General features: G+C 39.1%; 1 protein-coding gene across 3 annotated transcripts in view; it reads left to right on the forward strand.

Moving 5' to 3' along the window:
- The window catches only part of nrxn2a (neurexin 2a), a 121,618-nt gene that overhangs the window by 32,651 nt on the left and 62,735 nt on the right, over positions 1-26,232 (forward strand). For 2 of the 3 annotated variants that reach the window (XM_028594695.1, XM_028594697.1), the window contains exons 6-11: positions 6,283-6,584; positions 13,391-13,552; positions 18,381-18,810; positions 19,477-19,860; positions 20,603-20,806; positions 23,450-23,476. In XM_028594695.1, the coding sequence (XP_028450496.1) occupies positions 6,283-6,584; positions 13,391-13,552; positions 18,381-18,810; positions 19,477-19,860; positions 20,603-20,806; positions 23,450-23,476 (1,509 nt within the window). The remainder of the gene's footprint in view (positions 1-6,282; positions 6,585-13,390; positions 13,553-18,380; positions 18,811-19,476; positions 19,861-20,602; positions 20,807-23,449; positions 23,477-26,232) is intronic. The other variant, XM_028594696.1, reaches the window with a different exon arrangement.

Below are 26,232 nucleotides of genomic sequence, written 5' to 3' on the forward strand. Positions count from 1 at the left end.
ACTGTGATGTCCTGTTCTCTAAAAAGAAAAAGAAAAAAAAATAGATATATCGTTTTGGACACTGTTTTAAACTCAAGTACTGGATAACATCCGAATTATAGACAAGCCATGGTACTGTGATGTAAAACCTTGGGAGAAAAACTTTCATTCAATGCAATATTTTAGCTGTGTGGAAGTGTAGGGTGACACACATACATGACCAACATAAAGACATTGTTTACAATACAGAAAAGAAAATATTCATAAAATGAATTCAACCAACACTGTCGACTGTTTATCAAGTCAGGAATTTTGAAACTTAAAGATTTAGTTGACTTGCAGACATTATTAGTTATGCACAGTGCAAAAAGCAGAGTATTACCAACAATTACAAAAGTTGTTGGTTTTTAGTTCAGAGGATTAGGGGCATTTGGAAATTGAATTGTTAAGCATCAGTATGCAAAGATTACTTTAAAGCAAATGTGTACTTCAGTGGTTGGTGTCAAACTGTGTAATTCTCTACAGAATGGTTTAAAGGGTTGTATAAATATTTTTTCAGTTCAAGTAAATGTATAAAGTAAAAATACTTAGACTTCATGAAGTTGTCAGGAAATCTATCTTCTTAGTTGATGGTGAATTATTGTTTATGGCTCTTGATTGTTCATTTTTTCACGTTACTGTAAGTATTGGCTGTTTTATTGGTTGTTTGTGTGTGTGTGTGTGTGTGTGTGTGTGTGTGTGTGTGTGTGTGTGTGTGTGTGTGTGTGTGTGTGGGTGGGTGGGGGGGGGGTGTCTGGAGTTGTGAATTACCATGAGCAGAAAAAATAAATGAAATTAAATAATATAGAGATGCACCGATTGACCGGCTGGTGACCGGAATTTGCCGATTTTCACGTGATCGGCCATGACTGGCGACCAGCTGGTCATATGCCGATTTTATGCCGGTCATATGCTGTGAATAAATAACATTATAAATGCTACCATACACAATGCATAGGAATTATATATAGGCTAGCAAATAATAACAATGAACCCACTATTAATTACATTATCTTAATGCAGTGAAGCTACTCTAGCATGTAAATAATGCACATAAAATACAAACGTGAGCAAGGGTGTTCAACAATCGCCATTATATTGAATCAACAGCCATGTGCAACCTAGCTAGCAGGTGAAGAACACAAACAACGAAATCACCAGCTTACAATTAACTGACAACATAAGTTATACGACTTACAGTTCTCAAGGAAGCACACACACGATCTCCACTGGCTAGTTATCCTCCAGACAGCGAGTCTCTTTTTTTCTTTCTCTCACTTTTCCGGCGGGTGGCTCGCAGTGTGAAGCGCGTGTCCGCGCTATTCTACGACATGCACTCTAACAATCACTGCTTATAGACGGCCTTTTGTACATATGCATTACCTGTTTTCATACAGAAGTTTAGTTTGCTAAATATATCAAATTTTTTTTGATGGATATTGGATGTGAAAAGAAGGAAATGGTTCTTCTATAACATTGCACTTTAGATGTGTGTGAATTTCCCACACCAGGAGTAATTTATTATATTTAGTTCTATTTTATAGCAATCGATTATCTGTTAAAAAAAAAATTCTATGTTCTATGCAAAATGTAACATGTTCTATTAAAGAAAAGATAGAAAATAAATATTTGTGTGTGCTGTAGAAAAAATGAAATCGGAATCGGCTAAAATCGGTATTGGCAGGTCAAACTTAATGAAAAATCGGAAATCGGCCTAGAAAATTCTAATCGGAGCATCTCTAAAATAATAGGTAAAACACTTGGACATTAGAAATCTACTGTTTTTATGGTTTGTGTTTTCTGCTACATATTCCGAAGTTCAGACAAAAGTTACCATCCTGTCTCCATGGCAATGTCTCTAAACATAGAGACTAGGCTTTATGACCCACTCTGACAGTATAATACACTGCTCAAGTTCTCATCAGCACATTTCCTCTTCCACAAAATGTTAGACTATTATCTAGAGATAAAAAAAAATGTATTTTTTTTTTTGACAAAATAAAACTCATACGTTTTCTAGAAAATAGTCTACAGCATATTTGTTTGGTTATTGCTACAGCTCCTGTATTAGTGACTTTTTTTTTTACAGGTTCCTAGAAATTCTTTCATTAGGAGATTCTGTTTTTATTTTTGACCCAATCTAGACCTAAAAGTATATATTTTATTGTTATAAGATGTCTGATGATAAATACCATAAATAGAGTTGTATGTTATCTTTGAATAACATTGTTCCCACTCCCATGGAACACAAATTGGTGAAGATAAAAAAGAGTGTGTGGCAGGACCCTGGGTGTTCTCATATACATCTTCTGGTGTTGAGCTGATAACACTAATATTGAGGTAATTTACAGTAGATGAAAAGGCTTAAGCGAATACTTCACAGTATGATTACACCAGTTTTTCACCCACTATAAATGGTGCTGCTTGAGGCGATATGTGACTGACATTATAGATTAAGGTCTAGATTCTTTGGTTACTCGCTTTGGGACAAACTTGTTAATGTACAGAAGTAGTAATCAGTCTTTACAAGGCCAAAAGATAATGTTCAATTTAAGCTGCTACTTTAATTGATGGGTATGCTGACAGAATAATGCAGTTGTGTATGCTGGGTAATAGAATAATGCTGCACTATCAAATATTTAGTAAGTCGTACAGTAAGTGTGTCCCAAAGGCTGACCACAATGTGATCTGTCATGAAATTAGGCCTAAATGTAATTGCTCCATTTCATGCATCAATAATAAGAAGAAGTTGGTAATTGATTGTTGAATGAAGATCAATAGAAATAAGCCTCCAAGCAATGCTCAGGCAACAGTTAGTAACCCAGTAATGTGCATGTGACTTCATTGATATACATAAGGCATCAGAGTTTTATTCAGCCATTTCATGTTATTACAAACAAATGTTATTAACTTTGACAATATTCCAGCTTTAGCCTGAGGGGACACTAAAGGGAGTAGTCTGATTTAATCTGAATTGATTAAGCCACAAATAATTTCAAACCAAATATACACCACAGTCGTCCCCTCATAGTTTATAAATAAATTAAAAGCATTTCGTAGACTTTAGGAAATCCAGAAATGACTGCTTGTGTGCGTGCTTCTGTTCCAGAATACTTTGCTTGCATGTACACTACACACAGATGTACTGTAAATGGTGAAATTATTCAGGCACAGGTGTAGCTCACTGACCACCTAGAGTCCTAATGCACGTCACTGCCTCCAGACCAACGGTAAGCTGCTGCTCCGCTATCCACATGCCCACACTGCCTGACTTACAGTATGTTTGAGTGCAACCAGCCGACAAGGGACTCCTCCGCCCCTGAGCAGGAGACAAAGTCAGCAACTGCCATCTGCGACCTGGGCTTTTGGACCACTTAAAAAAAAAAAAAAAAAAGGAATCAACTGCAAAGCTTAATATTAATGAGCAATCCACATGTGGTGCAGCAACTGCAGCATGTGTAATTGCAACAAAGACTGGAACAGGTGGGCTAATAGGAAGAAGTAGCAGATAATTTATATTGCAAGACCCTCTTCCTCTGCAGTGTTTGATGTGCATCATGCAGTGACAGCCGCTAATGCATGGCTCTGGGCAGTACCTTTACAGATAATCCTTTTTGGACATGGGCATGGGGGCAACACCTCCATTTTTGTAGCTGCGCACTTCACTGGATTGGCCATGGGCAGCGCCCCAAGGACTCACCAGGATTAGTTTCCTGAATTTAGAGGGATAGGGTGCAAGTAGATAGGAGACCGGAAGAGAGGCAGGGGTAGCACAAAGCAAAAGGATATGAGAAGAGAAGCAGAGGAGACATGTAGAGATTGTTGGTGCTGCCATTATATTCTGCTGAGCCTTCTTTTTCTGTTGATATGGGAATGCATTTGCATGGAGAGATAGTTTGGCTCAATTGTCTTATCCAAGGTAAGAAGGTTGATGGCTCTGCCCCCAGTCAGCAGCAACATATACAGTATACAGTGCTAAACTGCTCCAGCAGCATCTCATAGCTGGTGTAGTGACTGCAGCCAGTGTCTCTTATGGCATTTCCTCTGAGTACGAGCCAAAGTCTATCTAGTGTCAGAGCAAACAGCCATTATTGCCTTTTTCACAAGCTGGTAAACATTGTTGCTGCAGACAATGGGCATCCTCTTAGGTAAGCAGGAAAACAGAGATATGGCGCCCTGCCTTTCTAACCACCCACACACTTCCACAGGTCTGCCAGTGACGTCTTCATTGTAGAAAGCTTGAAGTGACGGAGAGCACAGGATGTGCACAGGATATGATGCAAACCCTCTTGTTATATGGACTGTATGAGAAAGCATTTCTAAGATATTAGATTAGACTGTAGCTTGCCTGTGGGGTTAGTAACTGCACATGTACAGTAAGCACTTTGCTAAATTAGGCCACAATACTTCTGGTGTCCCATAATCTTATTTTCTTAACCACTATGAGTTGCCTTCAGTGTTCACTGCACTGACTCTGCTCCTACACTTACAGTAGGTTTATATTTCACCTACAACATCAGTCAAAAGCTGAACTTTACATTTAGGCTCAACATCAATAGCTAGTTGGTGTCTGCTCGGTAGTTGAGTAAGTACACTACTCAGACAATAGGGACTAATGGGACCACTGATCCTGTTGGCTTAGGTTGGAACCAGAGTTCAGAAGCCGACATTTCCTTTACTAAACAAACACAGGCTTCAGGGACAGCTTATCCTTCTAGCTTGAAATCGCTTGTTCAGTATAGTTCCGAGGCTGTATCTTACAAACAAGCAAAGGAAGGGGCGTCTATACTGGCTTCAAACAGCCCATTCATTGGTTCAAGAACTGTGTTATACAATAGTTAACATTACCCCTGGCGTTCAGTGCAATCAACTGTGAAGTTTACTGTGGATTTCAACATGATTCAGATTAAATGTGGTTGTCAGAATGTGTTCAGTGTGTGCAAGGCCTTAGTGAAGTTTTACTATTCAGTATACAGCAGGGCCGAGACTAATCAATACTATTTGATGCCAAAGCTGTATGACTTTTTGCCATTGTGGTGTCAAGTTCTGTTTTCAAAAGTTTGCTGCTGTCTCCACTCAGATTGTTGCATGACTTCACAGTCACAAGATTAACAACTTGCGCCGAAATTGTTTTGATTTTCCAAATTCATATACTTTGTATGGTTTCTATGTGTAAAATATATCTGTCTATTATGTATCTATATCTTCAATATATCTTTTGATTTTATTCAAAATCTCATTTTTTCATCATTAAGTTTATGTTGGCAATAATCTTATGTTGGTAATTATCTTCTTGTTAGGTGCAATCATTATCGCATCATTGTTGAATTAACTGTAATACCATGAATGATTTTGTATAACGTGTAAAGATGTTTGACACCACATGCACATCAATAGGGTCTTTAGTGCAGCTTGTGAAAGTGAAATTCCAAGAAATGATGAAGAAGACAAAAATATTCCTTGCTCTGGTTAAACCTAAAAACTCCTTTTATTGGAACAGTCGGGAAATGTCAGATTTTTCTGTACATTTAACATCCTTACTGGAAATTCTTTGAACTACGGGTGTTAATTAGAGGTTTAGCCAAAGCTTGTCACATTTATATCATCATTTTTAAATGTCACTATTGATTAAAGGATGGTATTGTTCCATACTTATTGCCAACATTTTTTATGAAAACACCAAAACCGACTTTACTTAAAATGGGAGCAAATTGTGCATTTGTTGGGGTCTAATTTCAGCTGCAGATTTGATGTGCTACTGAGTATTTACAGAACTAGAAGAAAAGTGTATGTGGGCTTGACTCACAGTAAACTACAGTGCCCATGTTCATTGTATTTTAGGAAAATGTCACCCAGTGTAACACTGTGGCTCACTCATGTGTTTGTATAGAGGTATGCGGTACAGAGAAATATGCAACATCAGGCTTTGGCTACACAGACAGTAGGATCAGTTTATTGTTGGTTTTGGTCTTTTCATGGGATTTGTTGACAATAAGAAAATCATTTAAAATGTACAGTGATTTTGTAGTATATGTGAATAGCTCCACAAATACGTACATGGTCTGTTCAAGTTAGTTTTGGTGATAGTGAAATATTTGTTAAATAATACTGTACTGCTTGTTGTCCACTCATTTTAGTCCCGTTTTGCTCACCGAAACCTTACCTATCTGGACATGTCACTACAGTAGTGAACTGCAGTAGGTAAATCAAACTTAAGCCTGATGACTCAAACAATTATCTAAGATGTTTCTCCTCCCCTCTTAGGGCAGGAGGAGTCAGTGGCCACCTTCAAAGGCAATGAGTTCTTCAGCTACAACCTGTCCCAGACTCCCATTCAGAGCAGTTTGGATGAGATCACGCTGTCCTTCCGTACCCTGCAGAGGAACGGCCTGCTGCTTCACACAGGGAGGTCAGCCGACTATGTCAACCTGTCCCTGAGGAACGGAGCGCTGTGGCTGGTCATCAACCTGGGCTCTGGTGCTTTTGAGGCCCTGGTGGAACCTGCCAAAGGGAAGTTCAATGACAATGTCTGGCATGATGTTCGAGTGACACGCAACCTACGCCAGGTGTGTATATATCCACTGCCTGTGACTTGCACCTTACTTATGTAAGTCACAAGTCGGTACATAATTGTCTTTAACTTTTGGATAAGATCAATGGTCCAAGTTCTGTAATACCAGTCCCATGCAAGCAGGGTTTAGGTACTAATAGTCCTCTATCAGTGTAAACACTCACAAAGACTGTTGGCTTCTTTTGAATGTGTAATATTTCTGCTCCAATGGACCACCTATCTAGCATCTTCCACATTCTGATACATACCACAAGCTCATATTAGGCCATTGCCCTCTTTCTCATGAAATAGATTGTTTTGGTGGAAATCACTGAGTACTTTTAGAATCAGGCAAGTTCTGTTTTTTTCTGCACCCACAAGACTGCTGTAAAGGTCTTTCTTCCTCATTGAAAGAAAGAATCAACTAATACAGCAATATCCATCACATTCATGTATCCTGCAGCAGTGCTGAAATCTCTGCAGCCAGTTGTTTTTTTCTACCTTTACAAAACAATAATTCTCGTACAGATTTTGACAAACTGCCTAACAATTGCAAATGCTACTTTGCATGAGGTCATGACAAATAGAGCAGAGCTTTTATATAATTAATGAACACTCATTGCATGTGTCCAATATTGTACAGCTGTGCCTATTGTACTGGTCTGCAGCCAAGTACAGCTCGGCCCTAAGGTTTCATTCATTAACGTTGTCCTCTGGACAATGCATAGTGCTGAATTTCCAAACTAATTTACAGACTGCCAGGATGTGTCTGCGTTACATTAAATGTTACCCTGCTGGCTCTCTTCTTTCACTGCAGTCATTCTATAATTAGTTCCATCATACAGTACCTTAAAGATCCACTAATTCATGTTTTTTTTTCTATTAACACTGAATAATGTTGTAATTTATGTGTAATGTGAAAGGAATTGTAGATTGTAGATAGATAGAGTGTTTGAGCTTGCAGATTGTGTTTTGTAATGTATATAAACAGAACTGCAAATGCTAATGTTACTCTTTTTCTGGTATGTATAAAATTATTTGCTAACTGTTAAGATTTAACAACTTGTTCCCTTATAGAAGCCAAGAGAAATATTTGCAACTTTAAACCTGCCATAACAGATTTTTGGTGAACACAACATTGGCATATCTGTTAAGTTGATGTAGAGAACTTGTTAACAGTTGCTTTTTTACACATCCAGCCGTTACAGAGCAACACAATCATTCATTTGGAGTTGTGTTTCTGGTCTAAGTCCAATATTCACTCTCTCGTGGTTGTGTTTCTGTTCTCCTCCAACCCTTGAGAAAAATAGCTGGCTCCACTATAGGCAGGTTTCCATCCAAATGTAGCTCACATTTTAACTGAATATTTCAGGAAAATCAGTAAAAGAAAAATCTATCAACTACTGATTTGCTAATGTGAGGACTTGGATTATCGAGATAAGCAGTAGGTTGCTCCATGTGTTCACCAGCTAGTTGCTAACTGTGTCTGTCTGCCAGTTGGTGCTGAACTGGTAATGTACTGTGGGTTTTTTGAGCTTTTTCCCTGAAAACAGCAAACAACATTTTGGTCCCTTGGTCCCTCACTTATAGAAAAAGTCACAAATTGGCACATACTGGGGAGTGGGTACAATGCAAGGCACACAAATTGTATCCACTCAAGCAGGGCTTCTTTAGCTGAGATGCTATGTATTCCTACCTTAAGCCGCGTACACATGATCAGAGATAAAACTGTGAGGAAGGGTGCAGAGCATATTGTAGACACAGAGTTAAAGTGCAGGTGTACATCATCATTGCTTCTGGCTTTGATTGCGCCTTAGAAAGGTCAGCAGCAACGAGGTCATATTTGAAATATTTTTTAACTTTGAGCGCAGCGTTCGGTGGTGATTCAGAGTGGTGCATGATCAAGGATAGCGCTTCCTCCATATTGTCTCCACCGCTCTCCCCATAGGAAAACATGGCAGAGCAGTTTTACCACGGATCATGGTGCAAGTGGCTTTTGAAGTGTATTCAAAAATCTACAGGAGACAAGTCACACCACTGAGTCCAACAAGAGCCCTGTGAGTCATTTATAGCGCAATATTAAAACCTTGAGGAAATTGGTCTTCTGAAAGCAAAAGGAGTCCAAGCCTTTTTGTGCCAAATAAAGTGACCACTTAGTAAATTTACCTGAACCATAATTAACCTAAATGTGTTTCTATAGAATGAGCTTTGCCATGTGCAATGCATTTAAACGTTTGATTTCATTGCTAAAGTAGGACTCATTTTGTATCTAACACTCTCATCATCACCAATATATTCTGAATCTGTCACATTAAGCTGCATATAAAGTTGCATCCTCCTCCACATCTATTTCCTTACCCCGGCTTCCAGAAGAGTGGCAATCCAATGCTTACAACGTCACTTATGCTTTCAGAAATGCATTTGATCCCTGTGTAAATTGCTTTCCCTTTAGATAAGTTACCCCACTGACATGTAGATAGGGGAAACTGTAACTCCCAAGAGAGTGCTGGTGGAAACATTATGTTGGAGCCGGTGGTGCTTTTCCGGCTAGAATTCCTCCTATTACTATCCAGCCCCCATCTGTCTTTTTATGCCTCCGTACCGGCGACAGCCTTGGTCGAAGGCATTATTTTTTTGGGTTTCCCATACATTTGTGCGTCCCATTCTCGTAAACGCAATATGTCAGAAAGGCCTTGAGGGCATTTCTTTAAATTTGAAACAAACGTCCACTTGGACTCAAGGATGAACTGATTAGAAGTTGGAAGTCAAATGTCCAGGACACTGTGACCTCACAAAACACGTTTTTGTCAGTAACTCAAAAAATCATACGTCAATCATGACAAAATTTCACACAAATGTCAAATAGTATATAATGATAAAATGATGCCATTTTATATCCAAAATGTCAAAGGTCAACTTCACTTTGACATCATAATGTTCTGCGAAAAGACTTTTCTGGCCATTATTCAATGCCGTAACTCAGGAACAGACGGGGAGATTGTGACCATATTTCACATTTGGTTGGATACTGAATTGGTGACAATAATCTTGAAACTGTGGTGTTGTGTATATCTTCTGTGCTGCCGGGTTGAAGATGTGGTTTTACTGGTATTAAACTTTAGGTGATTGTTGCACCATGTGATGTAGCTCTCTATCAGCCCTGTGTTCTCCTCTGTAAAAATAGTCTCTAAGTGAAGACAGCTTGTTTCTTACCAAAAATTATTCACTGACATCTTACATGTCAATATAGTAATAACTTTCATTTCTCTAAAAATACACTTAATACCTTTTTATTACATTCCTTCACAGTCATTACTACATAAATTATACGAGTCTGGACAGATATGGACGTAAATTGCAACTTGACAGGTTGGCGGAGGCATACAACCGCAAGGTGGTAATTCTAGTCTTTTACTGTTGTGGGAAAAATGATTGGTGCTCATTCTGTTGGCTTTTCTGACCCTTAATAATCATACATCCACCTATTTATGGGCCTTTACTGTACACACTCACACACAATATGATAGCATGCACACATATTATCCTAAATATTGCATTCAATTCTCACTGTTAACTCTTGAGCTCCACTAACAGTCATAAATATATGTTTGCCTTTAATGAGCTCTGTGTAACCTTGGATGAGTAGAAACCTGGGAGAAATTAGGATGAAAGGTCAGTCTCAAATTGTTCCAGCCAGAACTGGAACTTGAATATTATCCTGCTGTGTGCTTCTTATTAATGATGTTTTTTAATTCAATAGTTACCATCACCTCTGATTTTGAAATGCCGGTAAAGTAACTATCTGGGGTGTCAGGATGTGGTGTATTACTCATTATTAGAAACTGGTTATGCTTTTGTAGATGTTGTGGAGTGAAAGAAAAAGTAGTGTAAACAAATATTGCAATTTCTTCCAAACTAAATCTTTAATGTTTACGGAAAAAAATCGCAACATTTAGAGGTCACTTTAGATTTAGTGTGCCAAATTTCAGAATTTTATCTCAAAAAGTGAATTTCTAATTTTTTATTTAATTGTGTCCTCCTCCACGCCATTGCAGTCAATGCAAAATAGAGCATCTTTAAACATCAGTTATTGATCTTTGTGAAAATACATTACAGGCATCTCAATGTTGTCTTAACCAAGTACACAAATTCTCTGTACACAAATTTTCTAGTGAGAAATGAATTTTTGACAGTAGTTTAAAATCCTGCATTCTCATGCATTCCTGCCCATTGTCTATTCACTGCCCTGAAGCCTTTTGAGTCATCACCCAGATAATAGCTCACTGAGATCAGCACTTTCCTTTGGACCCAGATGTTGGGAGTTCAAGCCCCTAGGGTTATAGGGAGACCGTCTTATACCTAATCAACCATTGTGCTTTGGACACCTTCCCTGCATATTATAGATTTTTATCAGCATTAACACACCTGTCTGAAATGATCAGCTCATTGGTTTGTGTCCTAGCTTAACGTGTCACTGTGTACTCTGGCATTATGCTTTGGAGATTGGACACACAGGTTTCTCACAGGAGCTGTATCTCAACAAGGTTGATACTGGTTTTCAGTGTGAGAGGTTAGGAGTTCAAATCCCCTACCCAACTCTCACTTAAACATTATGCCTGTTTCTTGGGCATACTCAACGGATGAGCAGGAATGTCTCTGTTTGGCACTTCTGCTGAAAGAATCTTTGTTTATTTGCTATTTTTCTCCTCTTTTACATCCACCGCCTTTTTCTTTTCCTCCTCAAAATGCTCGGCCGCGACCATTGCTACAAAGCAGCTATAATTTAATTTACTATTTGGTTAAGAAATAAAATCAATCTCACATTGAACTGCATAGCATCATTCTTTTGCATTGCATCAAATCACATCGTATCGTGTTGAATCGCATTGTTGAATCAAATCGGGTCGGATCACGCTGCATCGCAGTAGGGGATGAATTGTATGGCATCTGTAGTTGCTGCATATGTATTGTGGAAGAAAAAAATCTTTCAAGACCAATTATGTGGCTGGTTCAGATAAGTAATATTCACTGTGCAGTGGAGATAGTTAAAAAAAATAGAAGTTCAAAAGAAGCTGTAGAATTCTCTTTGCCCAGAGGGAGTTTTCTGGCCAGAATTGTATATTGAGGTACAGGAAACAAGAGGTAAGGTGTGGGCTGGTCAAGTCTCTCAGAAGACACTCAACTCACAAGTCTGTCTGAGTAGATTAACATAGGCTCAATACACATCTGTTTCACAAAGCAACAGAAAAGACAATATAAGGATAAAACTATTAGGTAAAACATTTTCTTCTACAGTATATTTAATGTATCAGGTAGTTGGCAATGCATCAACATGCATATTGCATCGGCCTCAGACCGGAGATGCACCTCCCTTCTTTCCAGGCATGAAAGCACTTTGGTTTTCTTGATGTGCAGTTTCATCAACCCACGTCAAGCCCTGCCATTGTCCACTGTTCAAGCCAGAGATACTGAGGGCTTCACCACTAGATAGAAATCAATTCCTGCCAGTACTAGTGAATGGTGAGGCAGGACTTTGTTTTTTGACCTGACACCTGAACATACCCTGTCAAGTCATTCTTTTGTCTCTGATCCTCTTGCTTTCAACATACCAGCGATTTGACAGAATAACCACCACTGTTTTCACAAAATTAAGTTCCTGAGATACAATATAAGGACTTTTAAAATCAGAACGCTTGATCATAGGTCCCAGATTTTTAATGACTTGTTTTGTGTATGCTTACTGACACCTGGCAGGGTGATTATCATCAGTATGTTGGGAATGAGGCCACACCACTTTATCTACCTAAGTCAAGGTCAATTGGATCTTGGGGTGGTGTATTTTTTATCCAGATATGTAGCTCAGTGCCTCCTTCATCTTTATCATCCTTCTCTTTTAATAGAAATCATCCCATTATTATGTGTAATGTCAATTCTTCCCACAACATGTTATATCGCAATTGCTTAAATGCAAAATTTTCTCCATGGAATTTCCCAATCAAAATTAAAATGAAAAATTATCATTCAATGTGTACAATATAAGACAACTAAAGTGTGTAGTGAAGGTGCAGGGGCTGTTAATTGAAGACTGAAGGAGAGAGCAGTTTCCTCTCTCTGACATATGTATTGGTCTTTGATATTTTTGCAAACTTACTGGCCTGATTTTGGCAAAAGATTTTATGCATGACATCTTATTGGAGTGAGTACAGCTTATTAATTAGCTTTTCGCAGTAGATTTTCCTGAAAATTGAATTTTCTTTTCATCACAATGAAATCATTATTGTTTTCACCTATTACCCCAAAGTGGGAGCTGTTACATTTGTACAGGAATACATGTCAACTGTAGGCTTATTGTCATAGCAACAAGCATATCATTTCTTCTTCTACTGTATAGCCCTATTCAGTTATTAATTTCCTTTGTCTCTGTCTACTGATAAGACTGATATGGGAATCATTTCGTTTTGTTGCTGCCAATACACAAGCAACATAGCTTGCCATATTGATATCTTCAATCTCAAATTAATTGAGTACAATGTAGCATTCATATTGATTTGGAGCCAAAATATCAGTAGAAAGAATATTTATGGTATATTGTCTCCACTGCAATCCTGCTAATATATCAGATTTAGGGATCATCTGAGATTAGTCAACCCTTCAAAGCTGATCTTGTAATTGCCTTCAGTATCTAACATTAAGGCAAGCTCAACTAGAATCAAGAAATGAGGCATGAAATAATTAGGAAATTTCTTTCTTTCTGACTTAAACTCTCTTTATGTCTTGCAATTTATTTTCCCTTATATCGTCCTCCCACAATGGCTCCTCTAGGTGACGATCTTGGTGGATGGGATTCTCACCACCACCGGCTACACTCAGGAGGACTACACCATGCTGGGCTCTGATGATCTCTTCTACATAGGAGGCAGCCTAAACACAGCCGACCTACCAGGCTCCCCGGTCGGCAACAACTTCCTGGGCTGTCTAAAAGATGTGAGTACAGCTTGACCTCGGTCCCAGCAGAGGACTGGAAACACTATCCTACCCTCCTTAGATAGCACTACCCCTTCCTATAAGCAGAGCATGTTCTGCGTATAGAAAATCACCACTCACATTCGTATCGATTCTCCTGTTGTAGGGTGTTTGAAGGAGAAACATTCAGCTGCATATGCGCTGTGCAGAGCATATGCATTTATAGATTCCTGCGGGAATCACTTTGAGAACGTAGCCCTAATATTCATAAGAAACAGATGCATCTTCTCATGTTCATTCCTGAAATACCAGTCTGAACTTTTCATCACTATTTCCAGATTTTTTTACTTTTTAACAATGGCGTGTACCTGTCACATTGATTATCTTTAGCAAGCAAGCTATGATCATGTACTCAGCATCAGAATTATTATAGACAAAGTAATGAATAATGGATAAATGCAGAATTTCAGCCTGAGCTTCCAAATGTTTAATGAAGTGAGCAATCTCATAAAAATTGAATGACATGCTTTGTGCATTAAAAGTGAGAGAAATGCATTACCAAGGATGGATTAGGAGGAGACATGACTAAAACAGGCAGTAGTTTGAATTAAAATAGTGAAGTGTAAAGTAGCATAAGCATCAGAGTGGCAGATCGTTGTATATATATATATATATATATATATATATTGTCTTGGTGGAGTCAATATCAAGCTCAAACAAATGACTTTTCTTCTGGCAGAGACACTTACGTCAAAGGATATAAGACCATTTATTCCATAAATGCTTATAAACTGTTATTAGGCCCTGCTCTTGATCCCCATTAAATCCAGCTGCATGGGATTCAGTGGGGAGTACAATGCACCAAGGACAGAACAGACACATCACTTAGAGGATACACAAAACGCACAAGGCAAATGTCTGACTAAGCTAGCAACAGCAGCAGCAAGTTGGAGCAAAGTATAACAAGCAGCAGCTTCTTTAGAGTATGTGTGAGAGTTTGACATATTATAAAATCTGTCAGATAGTCTTCTTAAAAGTAGATTCATGACTTATTTGAACATTGTTGGAGATGTTGTGCTTGGCTTCAATGCTCTGCTAGAACTAGCGTGAAAAGATTTATTTTTATGTTTCAGATTTTCTTCTTGGAGCCAGTTTGAAAAAGCACTTTCACAGTTATGACACTAAAATGGAGAAGTTATTGACAAATTATTTACATCTATGAGTTTTAGCTACACTGGAGCTCTAGGGACAGCAATGTCGTTTGTTCCACCACTTTGGTCCAGACTGAAATATCTTGCCACCAATAAATGGATTGCCATGAAATTTAGACATTTGCGATTCCCCAAAGGATGAATCATACAGACTTTGATCCCCCAATGTTTCCTCTCGCACCACCATGAGGTTCACATTCAGGTTTTCGCTTAACAGTTAATCAAGGTTGCTAGAGGATAAATTCCTAATGGCTTTAGTTATCCCCTGACTTTTCATCTAGTGCCATAATCAGGTCAAAATGTCTTTTTGATCAATACTTTGGTATGCATGCCAGATACTTTTCCATCAGCCTCAGCTGTCCTTTGGGTTTTGTGCTAATGACAAATTTTAGCATGCTAAGCTGAAATAGTGAACATGGCAAATACTACCTGTTAAACATCAGCATGTTAGCATTGCCATTGTGAGCATGTTAACATGCTGATATTTGCATTTCGCTCAAAGCACTGCAGTGCCAAAGCACAGCCTCATTTCATTTTGAATCTTGTAGTCCACACAGTATACAGATATGTAATTCTGTAGTTTTAACTCCTAATAGCCAATAACAGCACTGTTGCACTCTAATAGTAACAGTATTATTTTTATTTACTCAGGTTGGCACAAGGTGGTGATTACTGTATGCATGTTAATCTGGGCTCATTTCACATTTAAAAAACAGCAACTTTACGCACTAATTATATTTAGTAGCGCATCTACATTTTTGTAAATGCTTTTTAGAAAGTGGGGGAAAGTTGCCCCCCAAAACTTTTTTTTTATTTCCTACACTGGTTGTAGTATTAATAGAGTACATGACAACAACATTTTAAAGCACTCAAGTGTTAACTAAATGATTTTTAAATAGAGTGTCTACTCTGTAATGTGAATATATTGAAATGAAATTTAGATGTTATTTATGGACAGGTTATTGTCCCAGTACACTGCCAATGCTGCAACCCCCGCTCTGTGGGTGGTGCGGCTGCGACTGATGGTGGTGTTTAGACCTACTACTGCTGTGCATAGTCACACAGATGTCTTGTAGGCATGCATAGGGAGAATATGACAGGATAAAGAGTCATGAGGATAGGATGACAAACCTGAAAAGTCCCAGTAATGAAGGTGAGCAGTGGCAGAGGCAGAGCTGATCAAATAGGATCAGCTCTGCCTGTGGATCCAGGAGGCAGGTTCAGAGACGGGTCAGTCTAAGCCAGCGCTCTGAGTTTGGTGATGTAGAGGAACAAAGCTCTGCGGTGAATGGAAAAAATTCCAACACACATATTCATCTTAATCCATGCGGGGGGCAGATTGAATACAATATTTATTGTATAAGCAGTGCATCTATTTAGGGGGATATCTGTCTTAACTAAAAGTAGAGAGTTTGGGATATGACTAATCTCCCAAGACGTTGCATGATAAAAGATGTAAGTGCTGATGGGTGGGGAGAAGCCATCAGGTTCATCAGGTACAAGAAAAATAATGGCCACTTTCAGACGAATGTTACAACTACAACAACTGTAGGGGAAAGATGAATTTGTCTTTGAAGTCCGCATCTTATCGGTCTGTAGAATGTGTGCCCACAGGATGTCCCACACTGCATCATTAGGTCCCTCTAATTTAATGCTTTGCTCACATGTTTTTTAGCAGCAGAGAGAGTTGTTATTCAATTCAATTCAATTCAATTCAATTCAATTCAATTTCAATTCAATTTTATTTATAGTATCAAATCATAACAAGAGTTATCTCAGGACACTTTACAGATAGAGTAGGTCTAGACCACACTCTATAATTTACAAAGACCCAACAATTCTAGTAATTCCCCCAAGAGCAAGCATTTAGTGCGACAGTGGCGAGGAAAAACGTCCTTTTAGGGAGAAACTTCAGGTGGTAAGGACAACTTCCTTTTAGGGAGAAACCTCGGACAGACCCGGGCTCTTGGTAGGCGGTGTCTGACGGTGACGGTTGGGGGTGTGATGAACAGTGGCTACAGGGTGTAGCAGGACGTAGCAGGGCACTGCAGATTATTGTTATTCTTCACCGTTTGAGCATAAAAGACATGAGGGCTTTGTCAATCAACACTAGGGGAGCTTTATTCTTGTGTTTTGGGATATTCTGTAATCCTTGTCACATACAGGCGTATGAATTTCTGAAATGGGATTCCACTCCCTGTATTGTCCTTTGGCTTGTGTAATAGCTGTGCAGAGGTCACAAAGTGCTATTTTTGTAGCCATTTTTGCATTTTTGTTAGAAGTGGTGTTGCTTGTTGTAATCAATGGCCAAATATATCTGCCAATGCGCTGTGTCTTGATTGACTGTGTTTATTTAAAAATTGCCTGTTACACTCATTTCTCGATGGTCAGTTTCACCATCTGATTTCACTGCTTAATTAGTCACACTGAGGCAGTGTGAAGTGTGATATTGGCTCAAATTGCCTCTCAGCTCTGCTGTTAGTCCTCTGCGCAGTGTGGTGTGTCACCTCAGGCAGTCGCAGAGTGGAAGATAACAGTGGGCTTGGGGTGACTTACAACTGATACAGAATGAGACAAGGTTTGCTGTCCCCTGCTGTGCATATTGATGAACCCAGAATGAAAGTAGAAAATTATACAATAACCTTACAGAGAAGCCCACACATGCATTCTATTGAAGTATGCATTCAGTATAATCAGGGTATATTGTAGTATAAGTGAATACTTAAAAAAATCATTTTGTATATCTCTCTGTTTCCTGTGATTTATCTATATTTTCAAATCAATAGCCATACAATCCTCAAAGACAGAGGGAGGTCTGTTCACTGCAGCCAGAGTGTATAATCAGATTTTTTTTACCACAGTTAACAGGTATCTGCATCATGAGCTCAGCAGTGAAAATGAATACTCAAGCTTATGCCCTCTTACATTTACTAAATTTGCCTAATAAAGAATTGTGTGTTGTGCTTGTGAAAGATAAAGTCCACCTCTCTTCCATCCACAGCTCTTTCAGTTGTGTAGGTGCTATGTCTGTGATTCCTCCTCTCCGAATGTAATGATTATTCAACAGTCAGACCTATTGTACGTTCCTTAGTGACTCAGCTAAATGCCTAAAATGTAAATATTTGCATTTGCATCTAAATCTAAATGCATTTCCCAATGTCAAAAACATTTAGCTCTTGCTGCCTTCTTGCTTTTGTTTGAGTACCTGTAAAATACAATGCGTACAGTTCTATAGCCTATGCGCTCTCAATGTATGTTAACCGAAATAAAATGATTCATCATCTTCATCATCAACCGCTACATGGACACACAGCACGAGTCAGGAACAATCTCAAAGAGAGATGCGATGCGATGTGTGTCGTGTCATTTGTGGTTCATTAATTAATGCATTAACTGCCTCTGCATCCGTTTAATTTAAGGTGCCAGTTTATTGGACGTAACTCTGGATATGATTATCGGGACATTTTTTATCTGAGTTTAGGGATGATTCACTGTGTTTTCTGCTGCATGTCCTTGTGATGTTGCTGTGTCATATCGTATATATCTAATATGTATTGATGAGTAATATTCAACCTTTGCACTGAATTTATTGCTCTCTCCAGTTGTCATGTCATCACAACATCTCCCTCTCTTATTAGGTGGTCTACAAGAATAATGAGTTTAGACTGCAGCTGTCACGACTGGCTGAACAGCAAGACCCAAAGATCAGTATCCATGGTGACCTGATATTCAGCTGCGAAGATGTGGAAGCCCTGGAGCCGGTCACTTTCGACACACCGTCTGCCTACTTGACATTGCCCAGGTGGAACACAAAGAAGACAGGCGCCATATCTTTTGACTTCCGCACCACAGAGCCCATCGGCCTGCTGCTGTTCAGCCATGGCAGTCTGCAGGGCGTACAGCCCGACAGGAAGCCCAGGGCTGACTTCTTCGCCATGGAGCTGCTGGATGGATTTCTCTACCTGGTCATGGATATGGGCTCTGGCAGCATCAAAATGAAAGCCAGTAACAAGAGGCTTGATGATGGCGAGTGGTGCCACGTGGACTTCCAGAGGAGCGGACGCAACGGTAAGAAAATTGTGGGTTTGTGAAGGCAGGGGAAGCCTTCTGTCTGCTTCTGTTACTGTGTTTCTCCAGTTTTAGCTGTGGAGCAGAAAAGGTTTCAAGCTGTGAAACCGCCATATGCCAGCATGGATCCAGTCACATCGGCACGCTCTTGCTTTTTATTCACTGCACTGACACTTGCATGCATATTAGGTTTTAATTGCAATGATATTTTCCGTTGCTATAATCTATGTATGACATTTAGAAATCTGTGTTAACCCATTTCACAAGTGGCCAATTATACAGTCACCCACCTCAAATTGAGCCGTATTAGTACAATCCAAATGTCTGCTTTATTAGTAGAAGCCAAAATGCACTTAGTTCCTTCTATTTCTTCCTACACATTTCTATAAATACATATCCTTCCTTCTCAAGCAGGGTAATATGTCCGTCTTAACTTTTCTAGTGAAGACGGTTAGTTTTAGCTCCTGCTTTTGCTCACAAAAAAAACTCTGGCAGTACAGTTTCTTAATCCACACTCTTTAAAAACAAGCAGAGACTAAAGCCCACTTCCTCTATCTCTCAGTTTGTTCTTACTTCTCACGTAGCATAACCCACACACACACACCTGTCTTCATTTTCAACAAAAACATTGTGTAAGTACAAATTGACTCACTGCCCGCCCTACAGGCTTCATCTCGGTGAACAGCCAGAGCATCCCCTTTTCTGCTAATGAAGGCAGTGAAATCCTTGACCTAGACGGGGATATGTATCTTGGAGGTTTACCTGAGGATCGCCAAGCACTCATGCTCCCCCCTGAGGTATGGAGCGCCTCCCTCAGCCTAGGCTACGTGGGCTGTGTGAGGGACCTCTTCATTGACGGACAGAGCCGTAACCTGTGGAGGCTGGCAGAGGTTCAGAGTGCCACAGGTATCAGCAGTTTCTGCACCAGAGAGACTCATGTCAGGTGTGCAAGAGACACATGTGCCAACGGTGGACACTGCAGAGAAGGCTGGAACCGCCACATTTGTGACTGCAACGGTACCGGCTACCTAGGTCCCAGCTGTGAGAAGGGTAAGAGTTTCTGAAATGGATGGTAGTGGATGGGAAGGATAAGTAATGTTAAAATGTTGCTGCAAACCTTTTAACACCGGTATTTTATTTATAAACTTAGCTGTGTAGTGGCTGGAATGTGCCTGCACAGATGGAAAAAAAATGTAGATACAAAGAAAATTAATTCATCTGGCCTTAATGTTCCGGCCTGCTAAACAATAATAATTAAATTTACAATTGCAGTATGATATTTATTTTGTATTTAATGCATAGTAAATTACAGTATTTTCCTACAGTATAGTGATATATTAATGAATAGTCATTATCATGAGTTTGCCAGTGCTATGGGTGGTTCATTAGAAATGCAGTGCTGGCTCTGCAGAGTGATTCGGCCTGAATCACTCTGCATTTACCATGCAGATGGTTTTCCCACAGAAAGGCCAAATTACACAGATCCATTGGCAGCTAATAGTATAAGGGATGTATGAAAATACCCCTTGTATTGCACTGTGATGGGTATAAATCCTTCAGAAATTTGATTGCTGCTGCTGTAATCGCACCGCTGTCTTCGCATGCTCCAGGCTTTTTCTGCCATCTGGTGTGACTGATGAAAACTGCAATCTAAAATGATATCATGCCGTATCTCAGATAAGCTTGAATTCAGGCTTCATTCCATAAATGCCACTTTGTGTTTTTAATTTAGTGTTGTGATTTCCTCTGGGGTTCAATGTCTGCTAATGCTTCCTCTTCCTGAAATCGGTAGAGGCCACCATGGTGAGCTATGATGGCAGCATGTATCTCAAGGTGGTGCTGCCAAGGACACTACACACAGAGGCTGAGGAAGTGTCCCTCCGCTTCATGTCCCAGAGGGCCTTTGGCCTGCTGATGGCCACCACCTCTCAGCAGTCAGCGGACACCCTGCGTCTGGAGCTGGACGGAGGCAGAGTGAAACTCACTGTTAACCTGGGTAATGCTGCTGCGGCAAATGCGAGCAGATAATACCAGTTGACCTTTTAGTGCGTGTCACTTAGCTAGAGTTCTCATGATATTAGTTTTGTCTCAGACTCTCCCATATCCATCTTCATACACAACAACTACAGTTGCTTAAAAAGATAAGCACATCAAGAAATATGTGGTGGTTGTGTCAGATTTATTCAGTATATATATATATATACAAACTTACAAACTCAAACCACATTCAAAAACAGAATACAAATTTTAAAAAAAGACAGCGACCACAAAAAGCCAGACTAGCCAAAGATAAAAACAATGATGTGTCAGCCTATATCATAAAAAAAAAGCATATGGATAAGGATCCCAAACTGGGTGTCACGCAGTAGGGACCTTAGCTAACTAACAGGAGAGTTAAGCTGTCTAATAATTGGGCCCCAGGTACTCTCAAACTTTTCATGAAAACCATGTGTGTTGCTTCAAAGCCTCTCAAGATGTATCTCTGAGACTCCCTAAACCATCTGGAGAAACAAGAAGTGCTGGTAGTCTTCCATTCCTTGGGGATTATCCTCTTTGTTACTAGCATACCAAACATAAGGGTCTGCTGTACAGTATGTGGCAGTGCAAGAGAAGCTTTGGAACAACAGAACAAGCAATTAGTATATCAGGTTCACTCTGTTTACTATGGACATTGTGTTTATATAGAAGCCTATTGGTCTTAACCACTACACCACAATTATTAACTATTTGGCTACCAGGACGCCCCAAAATACAGTATATATTTTGTACAGTAACAGAATTATCACAATATCATATCAAAATATAATATAGTAGAAAACTGAACAACTGATAAACATATAAAGGATGCTGTATCTAAATTTAAAAAAAAACATTATGAAGAAGTCATTTTTTAATACAAAAAGCTATGAAAAACTCAAGGGGTTTAATGCCTTTTTAAGCAACTATAGATGTGTATATATATTCTGCCTTTCCTTCTCTCTCTCTCTCTTTCTCTCTCTCTCTCTCTCTCTCTCTCTCTCTCTCTCTCTCTCTCTCTCTCCTCACTCCCTCCTTCTGTCTCTTTTCAGTTCATCCAGGGGTCAGGTCCCATCTGACCGTCTCGGCTCTTTCAGCCCTTCAATGGCTTGTCTGCAGTTCAAGGAGAAGGCAGTCAGAGACCAGACCCGTCATTACGCTGAGATATTACCACTTAGATTGCTCACACCGTAGATGTGACCATCGTAGTAGTTCCCTCCCCTCACATTTACTGGCCTGTCCAGTTTAGAGTCGCTTCGCTGAACAGAGGGTGCCAGTGATGGACACACACTCACACACGCATACACACCTGCAGCAGAAAGTGACTCTGGTCTCTGGCTGTCTGTATCCACTGCTCTGTGATGGTTGACAGCTTGAGAGCACTCCTCAGCAGCCACATGGCTTACACCAATATATTCATGTACAGTTGGATGAATTGGTTTAATTATTCAGAACATGCAAATTATGAGTGGGTGAATCCATTTTGAGGCTGAATGTGAATATTGCAGATGGATTTAGAAGGCATTAGCTGTTGTAGACATGAGAAAATGTTAGCAAAGCATCACAATTGTGCTGGTGTCATTATTTTCAAGGTGTAAGGTTCATTGTGGCTGCAGGTTGTGCAAATCGCCCTTTTCCTCTGTATTTAACTTGGAACAAATAGTACCATGGATACTGGATAATTTCAGTTAACCACACTTTGAGTTCAAGAGTGAAGACGGATCAAGGTTTGAGCTTTTGAGTAGAGGTGCATTGGTACAAGACATATTAAAATACAGATTAATGACCTTCTCAATAGTATTCAGTGAAATAAATCAATCCCATTAGTGTCTGCATCACTTATGAATGCATGTAGATTGTCCTAAACGGAAATAATATAAGAGGCTTCACATGGAAAAAAATTGAAGAGTCTTTTCATGGAAAAAAGAAAAAAAAAGAAAAACACTGAGGTGATTAGATCTAACAGGAAACTACATTTATTGCAAATTCTTCATAATCCCAGCAATTGCTCTAATTTAAGTATTGTTCAGTAACCACTCTCACCCGTTCTTTGAAGTAAATTCATTATGCTCCTTTGGGTGATAAGCTTTAAGATGCTTTATTTGGTTTCACGTGTTGAAATCTTGTTCACCTGTTCCATTTTTTGTATCTGTTTTGAAAAATTTTCCTCAGAGCGGAGCATGTCCGCTGTATTATCCCAAAGCATACATCAGTAAAACTATCAGTCACGGTATCTGAAACAGTCAAATTCCTTTGCAGACGCCTGGTAAGCAGCCGTATCCGAGCCAATAATGACGCTAAAAATAATAGGCTATTGGTGCACTTCCACTTTTATGGTCAATAAAACTCTTATTGATCCCAACTTTGATCTGGTCTATTGTACTTCCAGCAGTGCCAGACACATGCTGAGCTTTTCCTTTCACTCACTGGTCCTTTTTCTAATGTTATGTACACTACAGGGAGGAAAGTGGCGGTTTAGACTCTCGAGGCTGTCCCCGGATGGTGGGCTCTGAAAAGCACTGAACTGTCTGCAGAATGTACCTTGAAGGATGTGAAATATTCTCCTCTTTTGTGCTGTTCTTTTTTTCTTTTAATCTCACCATCTCACTCTCTCTCTCACCAGATTGTATCAGGATAGACTGTAATCTCAGTAAGTGTCTCCTATGATTATTTACTGTACCATGATTTAGAGAACATGCACTGTGTAAGGTAACTGTGTAATCATATGCCTCTTGCTCTATTCCCTTATGAAACACAATTCCCCTTGTTTACCGTTGCCGTTATGCTACTCACAAGCATCATTACAAAGATAAGAACAGAAGACTTCACTGTGCGGCTAAATATAATTGGATCCTTTTGCTCTACACTCATGCAGTCCACTTTTGTAGTTACAATTTAAACAACACATATTCTTAATAATCACTGGTGTAGTGGTTGTTGATAAGGTGGGTGTACTAATAGGTAGATGGGTAGGTTATGGAGGAGCAAGTGGGTATACTCTCCAATATATTCCATGGCTTTTTGGCTGGAAAAAGAGGTGGGTATACCCCATATACATATCCTCCACTACACCACTGGTAATAGTCTTGAAATCAAATGTAGCTAGATTTTACATAAAGTAGCCTGCTGTTGTTCTGCCATTGAGTCTGCCATTAATTTGCTTGCGACTAATTTGCTTACATAGCTGATTGGGCACAGTTCAAGTACAATCAGCAATTATTTGCAGTGAGAAAAGCAGCACTCAGTCTCAATTTAAAGGGGGAAATTTTAGATTGTATTACTACGTAATCACACTGCAGTGGCAGAGCTGAGATTGATTTAAAGGTTAACCTGATATCTAATCAATAGATTTAATATGAAACATGAAACATGTTTTTGCCTAAATTTTGAGACATGTTCGAGAGAGTACAGTTTGTTGTAGACTTCCCATTTGAGAAAAGTACATGTTGTGGAAAATATATTCTTTATCTAAATTAAATCAACAGATGTCAGTTTTTATGGCAGAATTTGAATACAGTAAGTGTCTGAGTCTAACTACTCAGTCATACATCAAACGACACTTGCTATTTTACTTTGTGATACCACAAAGATTTTAATTGTAAGAAGCATCCTAGACCATATGTGCTATAAAATGTATGATAACCAAGCTGGATAAATATACTGTATAAAATGTCTAAAATCCTTCCACATGAGAAATTACTTTTTAAAAAATGACTGAGAACATGATAGCAAATCATCAAATACATTTTCATGAGTCATGGGATATTTAAATAAGTGCAAATCATTCCATTAATTAAAAGGCAGATAAATGCCAAAGGCAGATCTTCCTCTGTATCAACAGAATAGATTTTTTTTGGTATTCTATACTCTTGTGTAATGGAGTGGTACTCTAGGGTTGTACCGCGGTGATGTTTGAATTTATGATTTAGATTGTTGCTCACACCTGATAGTGAGAGACAGGCAATTTAAGTTTTGGTTCAGACTACAGCAGTGGGAGAAAGAGATAAAAGCTATTGGCAGTGGAGAGGTGAACGACTCTCTGATATAGATCATCCATTACAGAGGAGGCTTATGAATGCTTATAAAAGTTATCACTATAATCGAGTGCTGGCTGAAAGCTTGTTTCCACCCCTCATGTATGAATAATTCCTGGATTCTCTGAAATAAAACGTTTAACTGCTAATGTTCAATTTCTCAGTGATTCGCAGCCTGAATAAAAGTTATTATATTGTATTTATGCTCACCTGAGATGAAAGGAGCCCATTGCAACAACTGTTTATGTACTCTCAAACATATTTTAACATTTAAGCATGTACAATAGAAAAATCAATAACCTGCAGCCTGTGCTGTAATTTTGTCTCATGCTGATCTATTGATCTATTTTGCTAATTTACTGGCTATAAAGCAAAGGGGGACACTGTTACTGTTAAAACAGATTTACAGCGCATATGTGAGCCTAAGCAACAGTCAACTATATTGAATGGATTACATTGTTTTTCTCTGATTGAGGTGAGTAGTGTTTGTGCATTCATGGGTGTGTGAATGGTCAGACAGGAGTGAGGTGTGAACTGTCTCTGTAAACCAGTCCCAATGACCCACCTGCAGGATTCATTGCACTCAATAGAAAGTAAAATATGCAGATAAATAATTATGTAAATACCCAAGAGAATATGTTGAACATGGCTTATTAAAAGAAGCTGTAAATCCTTAATTGACTTAGATATCTGCCCAAGAAAGTGCCCTCTCTGCCAGCAGATGGCATTGTACCATCATGCACGGTCCACAGAAAATATGTCCTGTATGAGCATCTCTTTGTGTGCAAAAAGAATCATCTCCCTGATCTATTATGCTGTATATATGCTACACCAGTGACCTCTGACGATCTTAATACTGCAGATGTGATGATGGATGGCTTGTTAATGGATTTAATGGTTGAAATGGAGCCAAATTTAAAATTGCAGGATTATCTGCCTACACACTTTAAACGATCATCATTTAGTGAGCGCTACCATTTGGGAGAGTTACAGTTAGACTCATTGTGAATTTTAAATATCCTGGTTTCAACTGCCTTTTATAGATTGTCTTACAACTTGTTTCAGCTTTCTTAGGTGAGAGATCTTGCCAGTGTAGCTTATTTCTGAAGGAATCAAAGAGACAACCCATCTGCATCAGCTGCTTGGAAGCTGTCAGTGGGAGGGTAATAGTTATAAGAACCAATGTTGCTGCAATGCTCTTGATTCATTCTCTGGAATATGGAGAATAATGTTACACAACACACTTTTTCAATGAGGCATTTGTCCTACAAAATTACAGAATTACCATAACATGCTTTGATTAACACGCACATCCTGCGTTCAAAGTCTTAGCTCGCTCATAATGCTAACCTGTATATCTGCACCATGCCTT

Source organism: Perca flavescens, chromosome 13, assembly GCF_004354835.1.
Source record: "Perca flavescens isolate YP-PL-M2 chromosome 13, PFLA_1.0, whole genome shotgun sequence".
Classification (NCBI taxonomy): domain Eukaryota; kingdom Metazoa; phylum Chordata; class Actinopteri; order Perciformes; family Percidae; genus Perca; species Perca flavescens.